The sequence below is a fragment of the Triticum aestivum genome, chromosome 3A (genome assembly GCF_018294505.1).
Source record: "Triticum aestivum cultivar Chinese Spring chromosome 3A, IWGSC CS RefSeq v2.1, whole genome shotgun sequence".
NCBI classification, from domain to species: domain Eukaryota; kingdom Viridiplantae; phylum Streptophyta; class Magnoliopsida; order Poales; family Poaceae; genus Triticum; species Triticum aestivum.
In genome coordinates this window covers 461,156,465-461,164,796 of record NC_057800.1, presented here as the reverse complement: position 1 = coordinate 461,164,796, position 8,332 = coordinate 461,156,465, and the positions used below count along the sequence as shown (strand labels likewise).

At 50.4% G+C, this 8,332-nt stretch overlaps 1 protein-coding gene across 1 annotated transcript; it reads right to left on the bottom strand.

The window, feature by feature from the left end:
* Positions 1–5,864: 5,864 nt before the first annotated feature.
* LOC123061647 (uncharacterized) lies at positions 5,865–8,065 on the bottom strand. The gene is made up of 4 exons (XM_044484825.1): positions 7,527–8,065; positions 7,357–7,438; positions 6,427–6,641; positions 5,865–6,094 (listed from the first exon to the last, which is right to left on the bottom strand). The coding sequence occupies exons 1-4, from the start codon at positions 7,979–7,981 to the stop codon at positions 5,974–5,976; spliced, it is 873 nt and encodes a 290-aa protein (XP_044340760.1). The 5' UTR covers positions 7,982–8,065; the 3' UTR covers positions 5,865–5,973.
* Positions 8,066–8,332: the final 267 nt, after the last annotated feature.

Sequence of the window (8,332 nt, the reverse complement as noted above, 5' to 3'; positions counted from 1 at the left end):
ATGCGTGCCTCACGTCGGTGCAACTGCACGTCGTCGAGGAGCTGCTCGACATGATCGGCCTCGACAAGTTCCTCGACTCCCAAGTTCAACAAGGCCATGGCTCGGACGACACGGTCATGGGGATCTCCCCGTCTGCTGTCATAGGGGGTGTCTCCGCCAAAGCTTTTCAGCTACGCACGCGGATCCAAGGGCGCGAGGTGCTTCTTCTACTTGATTCCAACAACTCCAATTCATTCGTCAACGCGCAACTCACCGCCTCCCTCACCAGAGTGCAGCCCCTTCCCAAGCCAGGACGAGTCAGAGTCGCGGATGGGGGCGAGATGCTCTGCTCTAATTTCATTCCTCACTACGTGTGGTATTCGCAGGGGCACGAATTCTTCACTGATCTGAAGGTGCTGCCATTGGGCACTTACGATGCAATACTGGGCATGGACTGGCTCGAGGAACACAGCCCAATGATCGTCGACTGGCGTGCGCGCTTCGTGGAGATTCCATCGCCGGCAGGCCCCCTCCGCCTGGTCGGGCACGACGCCACGTCCTCGCTTGCGAGTCCATCAATAATATACAACTGCACGGGCTTTGCAGCAAAGGGGCAGTCTCACACATAATTCACTTGTGCGTTGTGGCACCGGAAACCAGCAAACCTACTCTAACTCCAGAGTGCATACAAGCAGTGGTGGATGAATTTCCGGATGTTTTCGAGGAACCAACTGGCCTCCCACCACGCCGGTCTTGTGACCACATGATTCCTTTAGTTCCAGGGGCACAACCTGTGAATATTAGACCATGCCGTCACAAGCCTGAACATAAGACAGAGATAGAAGCTCAGGTGGAAGAATTACTCAGATCAGGTGTCATTCAGAGAAGCATGAGCCCCTTTGCATCACCAGTGATATTGGTCAAGAAAAAGGATGGAACCTGGCGTCTGTGCATTGACTACCGTCACCTCAACGCTCTCACAGTTGTTGCCAAGTTCCCGGTCTCGGTTATTGAAGAGCTATTGGATGAACTCCACGGTGCTGCTTGGTTTTCAAGTTAGATCTTCGAGCAGGCTATCACCAGATTCGTTTGGCTCCGGGGGAAGAATACAAGACAGCGTTCCAAACACATCAAGGCCATTTTGAGTTCAAGGTGGTTTCATTTGGCCTCGCGGGTGCCCCAGCAACCTTCATCGGGGCAGTCACCACAACTCTCAAACCTGTCAACCGTGTCTGCATCGTGTCATTCTTCGACGGCATTCTCGTTTTCAGTGTGTCTCTCAAAGATCATGTGATCCACTTGCGTCAGGTTTTGGGACTTCTGCGCAAGGACAGTTGGAAAGCTAAAGTGTGCAAATGTGTTTTTGGTCAGCAGCAAATTTCGTACCTCGGCCACGTCATCAGCTCGCAGGGGGTTTCGACTGATCCAACCAAGATCACAGCAGTAGCAAACTAGACAGCTCCTACCAGCACCAAAGAGGTGCGTAGCTTCCTGGGTCTTGCTGGCTATTATCAGCGATTTGTGAGAAATTTTGGAGTCATTGCAAGACCGTTGTTCAACCTTCTCAAGAAAGTGACTCCTTTCATCTGGATAGACACAATCGAGACATCCTTTCAAGATCTCAAGCAGCAGTTGATCTCAACACCTGTCTTGGCTTTGCCCGACTTCCAACAACGTTTCACCATCGAAACAGACGCAAGTGATCGTGGAATCGGGGCCATTCTGCAGCAGCAAGGGCACCCGGTAGCTTTCATGAGCAAAGCGCTCAGTCCTCGCTACCAGGGGTTGTCCACGTACGAGAAGGAATATTTGGCAATCGTTGTGGTAGTGGACCAATGGCGCCCCTATCTGCAACATGCAGAATTTGACATCCTCATCGATCAGAAAAGCTTAATTCATCTGGAAGAGCAACGACTGACCACTCCTTGGCAGCAGAAGGCATTCACCAAGCTTTTGGGACTGAGATACCGCATTCGTTACAAGAAAGGAACTGAAAACACGGGCGCAGATGCACTGTCCAGATCCAACACCAAAGATACTCTCTTCGCAGTATCCTCTTGCCACCCAACTTGGCTCGAGGATGTGGTCAACAGTTATAACAGCAACAACCACGCTTCACGCCTGCTGGAACAGCTGTCATTGCGTGACGATCCCAAGGGTCGCTTCTCCCTTCAACAAGGAGTAATTAGATTCCAAGGCAGAATCTGGCTGGGAGGGAGTACGCAAATGCAACAGAAGATCATTTCAGCCTTCCATGACAGTCCTTTGGGGGGACACTCAGGGTTCCCAGTAACCTACCGTCGCATCAGACGACTGTTCGCGTGGCCCAAGATGAAAGCGCAAGTGCTCCAGTACGTCCGTTGCTGTCAGATATGTCAACAGGCTAAGCCGGATCGTGCAGCATCTCCAGGGTTGCTGCTCCCTCTACCTATTCCAGCACAACCATGGGACTTCATTTCCATGGATTTTGTGGATGGTTTACCACAGTCCAGCAGGTTCAATTGCTTACTAGTGATCGTAGACAAGCGCACAAAATTTGCCTATTTCCTGCCATTGGCTCACCCGTACACAGCAGCATCAATGGCCAAGCTTTACATGAGCCAGATTTACAAGATTCATGGGCTGTCGGGAGCGATCGTCTTTGACAGGGACCCGGTGTTCACAAGTCAGTTCTGACAGGAGCTGTTTCGCGCAGCGGGCACGCAACTACAACTCAGCACTGCCAACCATCCGCAGACGGGTGGACAGATCGAGTGTGTCAATCAATGTATCGAGACTTTCCTTCACTGTTCCACTCAAGCTTGTCCCAAGCGGTGGAGCTTTTGGATACCTCCGGCCCAGTTCTGGTACAACAATGCCCATCACTCAGCCATTGGCATGACTCCTTTCAGAGCCATGTTCGGGTATGAACCGCGCCATTGGGGAATTTCGGCCAGGAGCACTTGTTATGTTCCAGCACTCCAATCGTGGTTGGACGAGAAGGAAACAGTACAAGCCCTACTGCAGCAGCACCTGAACAGAGCGCAACAGATCATGAAGCAACAAGCTGACAAGAAGCGATCCTTCCGAACCTTCACAGTGGGCGAGAGTGTCTTCCTCAGGCTGCAACCATACATCCAATCCTCTGTTGCCCTGAGAGCAAACCACAAGCTGAGCTACAAGTACTACGGGCCGTTCGCCATCATCGACAAGATCAACGATGTGGCATATAAACTTCAACTGCCACCGCAAGCCACTGTCCACCCGGTGTTTCACGTGTCGCTCCTACGCCGTGCACTTCTTCCAGGTATGGTTGTTGAACCACAAGTACCACATTGCACCGACGACCTTGCTGTGCCAGTGGAAATCCTGCAAACTCGCTGGCGCCGGAAGAACAACTCCATGCGCGAACAAGTGAAGGTCCGGTGGTCCAATTCCGCCTCCCTCGGCACCACCTGGGAGGACAAAGACAGCCTCAAGGCAAGGTTCCCGCATTCTGAGGCTTAGGGGCAAGCCTCGTCTCAAGGAGAGGGGGATGTTAGCGACCCCGACATGCAGGACCCACTGGGCAGCCACTCCAACGACACCAAAGCTGCCCAGCGCCCCAGCAGGCTCAAGCGGCCCAACACGCGAGTCCACGGGCCAGAGTGGGCTCACTGAAGCCCAGGCGATGGCTACTTGAAGCGAGACGAGGGGCTGTTTGGATCGATGCCCGGAGATGCCCTGCCAACATTTTGGCGTTGACCTGGCCTAGCGCTTGTGTTTGGATGGTTACCAAATCATTGGTGTGCCCTGCCCTGACTGGCTGTCCTAGTTCAATCTAGCGCCAATTTTTTGGCCAGGCGCTGGCGGTGGAATCGGCCGCCAATTAATTGGCGCGCCCGCAGTTGGCGAGGCTGGTGCTGGCGCAATCCAAACAGCCATGCAGCCACAGTCATCCAGTGGATCATGGCAACAGCGGCTCGGCTCTTTCCCCTTCCTCTCCTCGTCACAAACCCTAGCCACCATTCTTGTAATTTCCCTGTAATTCGCCACTGAATCGTGAATCTGAGAGTGTTGCCACAGTAATCGAGCTATCCCCTACTATACTCTTATCAATCAAGCCCACCCGGCTCACACACACGTGCTGGACCTGCAACTCCGGTGACCATGAGGCAGTCGCGCGCTCGCCCTGCTCAGTCTGTTTGCCGCGCAGTCCGCCGCCGTCTGCGTGTACCCGACTTGAACGAACAGCATCCGGAGGTGCATAAATTGCGTCCCAGCCATGAGAGCCGTGGTCTCCTAGCTGCCACCATGTGTGCACGTGATGCCTGCATATCATCAACCAAGGCATACATGATCTACGTCTCGTCACCAACGATGACCAGCAACACGACACACACACGACGACGCTGGCTGTGTCGCTGACGTTCGGGCAGCAGCAGCAACACAACACGCACGACAGGCGACCGCGGAGAGAACATCGCATTCGACTGCGGTCTGCGTAGCACCGAGCAAGCGGGTTCCTGATCCGGGCGAGCAGATGAACAGGCTCGTCGTGCTGCACACGAAGTCATGGCGCTCCGGGAGAGCATTGCAGACGACACGCTGGAAGACGCGCGCGGGAGCGGCCTCGTGGAGGTTCTATAGCTTGGCACGGTGCGCGCTGGTGGTTCATAGCATGCGCATCTTTGTGCTGCTGAGCTCGACGGGGCAGGTGCCCACACGCCACTAGAACTGCCAAGGCCGGAGCACGTACCAGTGCGAAGTGTGGTTTTAGTCCAAAACCACGCCACGTCAGCCGAAAACCACCCGAAGCCACAGGAGGGACTAAATTTATCCAGTTTTGAAAGTTGAGGGACCAATGTTTGCTGGTTTTGGAATTAAGGGACTATTTCTATACTTTTGAAAGAATCGAGAGATGAAAAATATACTTATCCCAATTCATTATACGAAGTATTATATGAAGTTACAGCTATATGTCCAGTGTGTGGTGTTGAAGAGGAAGACAACTTTCACCCATTTTGCCGGTGTCCGCTAGCAAGAGATTTGTGGCGCTGCATGTCCTCCGTTTGGTCGCTTCCAAAGTTGGACGAGATTCAAAATTCTGGAAGGGAGTGGTTGTTACATTTGCTTGACCGGGTGCCTGCTGAGACGAGAAGCATGATCTTGATGACACTTTGGCGTAGCTGGTTTGTCCGTAATGAGGTCGTTCATGATAAGAATCCGCCACCTGTAGAAGTGTCAAAGCAGTCCTTGTGCAGTTATTTGGAGACCTTGATGAACATCAAAGTCAATTCAGTCATCGGTCCTTGCAAAGGTAAAACCCCAGTTTATGTTGTGCCTATATCAAAATCTTCGGTTTTGCCCACAGAAGTAGTTCATCTTGGCGACCGCCGAGTGCGGGGAAAGTTAAGTTGAACTCTGATGGTTCCTTCACCGTGGATGGAAGAGCAGGTGCTGGTATGGTTTTGAGAGATTTTAATGGTGCAATCATCTTTTCTGCATGTCGTACGTTGTATAGATGCCGTGATGTCTTGGAAGCAGAATTGTGCCCTTATGAGAACTGAGCTACCTGTTGAATTGGAGGTTGATTCCTTGGAAGTAGTCAAGATGGTGCAGACAAATGACATCAACAGATCAATTTATTCTTATCTTATTAGAGAGATCAAGCTGATGATGAGTCTTCGGGAGACTAGTATTACTCATATTCGTAGACCCCAAAATAAAGTTAGTGATTGTTTAGCTATCTTTGCTAGAGAGGAAGGTAGAACTATGACTTGGTAAGGTTCTGGACCTCCCAGAGTTTTGGAACTTGCTGTTTTAGATTGTAACACTGTTGGAGTTTGAGTAATATACAAGTTTCTATTCGCAAAAAAAAAAAAAGTATCATGGTAGGAACTATCAGATTTGCTGGTTGTCAGATGTGCTGCGGTGAACGCATTTTTAGCTATATACACAGCATTAAGCTATACAATGTCATGGGAATATTCTTTCATGTACAGGGGATATGAAAGTATGGTAACAAGAAGTAAATTATTTGCAACTTGGTGGATTTGTACACTTAAACACACTAGAGGCTGGTTGCTTGTATTCAGGTATACTGGCAGGATCAACGGCTCGGACCTCACCCAGCTGAAAGAACAGGCTGTCATGCCTGCAGAAGTTGCATCATTAGTCAGTTAGTCGGATATGTTTCCCTTCTATTTTTGAACCAGGCAGGAGGACTGCATGTATCATACTTAAGATAGAGAGATACAACCGACCAACAGTTCAGATGATCCAGCTTACTACAGCAACCAAACGACCACAAAACTCAAAACTAAAATATTTAGTCATTTAGTCAGGATATGTTTCCCTTCAATTCAGGAACTTTTTGGTGTATGTTTATGGATCAAAGGGAACGGAAATCCAAATATCTGATGCAAGTAGTATGTCCACATGAAGTCTTTCTTATAAGCTTGCAAAATGACAAGGATTAGTTTTTACCTCCGCAGGTCCAGTCCTATCAACCCAGCTTGAAGAATTGACAAGTTGTCAGAATCTGGCGAAACGATGACAACAGTATCCCCTGAGTACTGAGTCTCTAGTATTGACATGAGCCGTGTTACCCGAACAAATACGTCCGCCACGCTCTCGTTAGGTGTACCATCATAAGTAGGAGGTGGTTTGATGTCTGGCGAAATATTATCAGATGCATACACCTAAATCCATCACAATAAAGGAAAACTCGATCATGATAGGAACAAAATCTGTTAAACCAAAGTTATCTGTATCTGCTGCACCGGATCATGTTGAGCCTGGGAAACATAACTCGGGCTATACATTATGTTCAAACCGAGAATATTCTCCCTCCAGGATACTCATTTGCCCACTAGCGGATGTCCACCTATGAAAATACTACTAATCTCACTTGGTAGCTACCAGTAACTTCAAACAGGCATGGAAACTTGCCTAATGATGAAAATGGCAACATAACTATGTCAGGACGATATACTGTTTCTCTAAATGTAGTTATCAGAATTCGCATGGCCCACATCCTATTCTTAATCCATGTTTCTAAACCTATTTTATTTTCAAATGAGCCCATCTGTCTGTAGAGATTTAGTAGATTCACACATTCTATTAGGCAGATCTAGAACCAGTGACTGTTGCTGCCTTCATGGGAAGCAGAATTTCACTAATCCTTCGTATTTCAGTTTTGCAATGTACATCTGCAAGGTCAGTGCACTCCAATATCTAAAGTTCATTCGTTGCAATAATATATTCTGAAGTTTCTCCAGAAACTAATGTACCAACGTCTTCAATTAAATACACTGCATCTCTGTGATCCCTCAAGTCAGTTGTTCTTCTAATACTCGATGTAAGCAAGTGCTAGTAGAATTTAGCTTGGAGCTCGAAAGATCGGATGAATAATACCTCTGGCAATGCTTCTAACCTCTTCCCCTCGTACGCACCCAGCCCCCGCGCGTCCAAGAAGCTATACTCCGGCACGATTTTACTTCACAGAAGTAACCAACAATCTCAGTACAGGATCACTGACCGACGGGTCATACTCATAGCCCACGACGATGTGGATAGACAGGCACCTGCGGTTGATGCTGTTGGCGGCAGCGATGATCTCGGCGGCCTGGTAGGCGCGCTGGGTGATGGAGGGCCATATCCAACAGTCGTCCTCGCATGCACCAAGGCGGCGGAGCTCGAGCGCGGCGCGCGCGGCCTGGCGGAGGCCGGCGGGGGAGAGACCGCTGTCGACTGAGGTCTTGGCGACGGGGTTGGTCCGGAGGAGTCCCTGCCCCTCGTACACCGACTCGCCAGCGCGCACGAGGAAGTAGCGGTTGGCCAGCCCCGGCGGCGGCATGCGGAACAGCCCGCGCGCCGAGGCGGCCGCCGGAGAGAGCGCGAGGGGAAGAGGCGACGCTGAGAGCAAGAGGAGGTCTCGGCGACGGAGCGAGGGGAAGGCGACGTGCGGGGAAGGGGGCGGAGGCGGCGGCGCGGAGGGGGGTCGAGAGGACGGAGCGGAAGACAGAGAGGTGGTTTGCATTTCCGGACGCCCGGCGGAGCGAGCACTCGCTGCCGGACTTGCGATTTGGCAGCTCCAACGATTGGAGTGAAAGTTTTCCGAGTATTTTCTAGCGTTCTCGTCGACCTCTCGCCAACATAAGAGAGTGAACGGACAGCAGGCAACGACTCTGTGCGGGCTTCTTCGGATGAGAAACGGATGAAAATCAAATAGGCACGAAAAATAAATTCAGAAATTTTAACAACATTGACACGACTAAATTTTTATGTCTAGCCCTTTTTCTGAAGAAAACTTTTTTTAACACAATACAAATGCAACATATGCTCACTCCTATGAACGCATCCATGCACACCATACCTGTATGAGCATCTC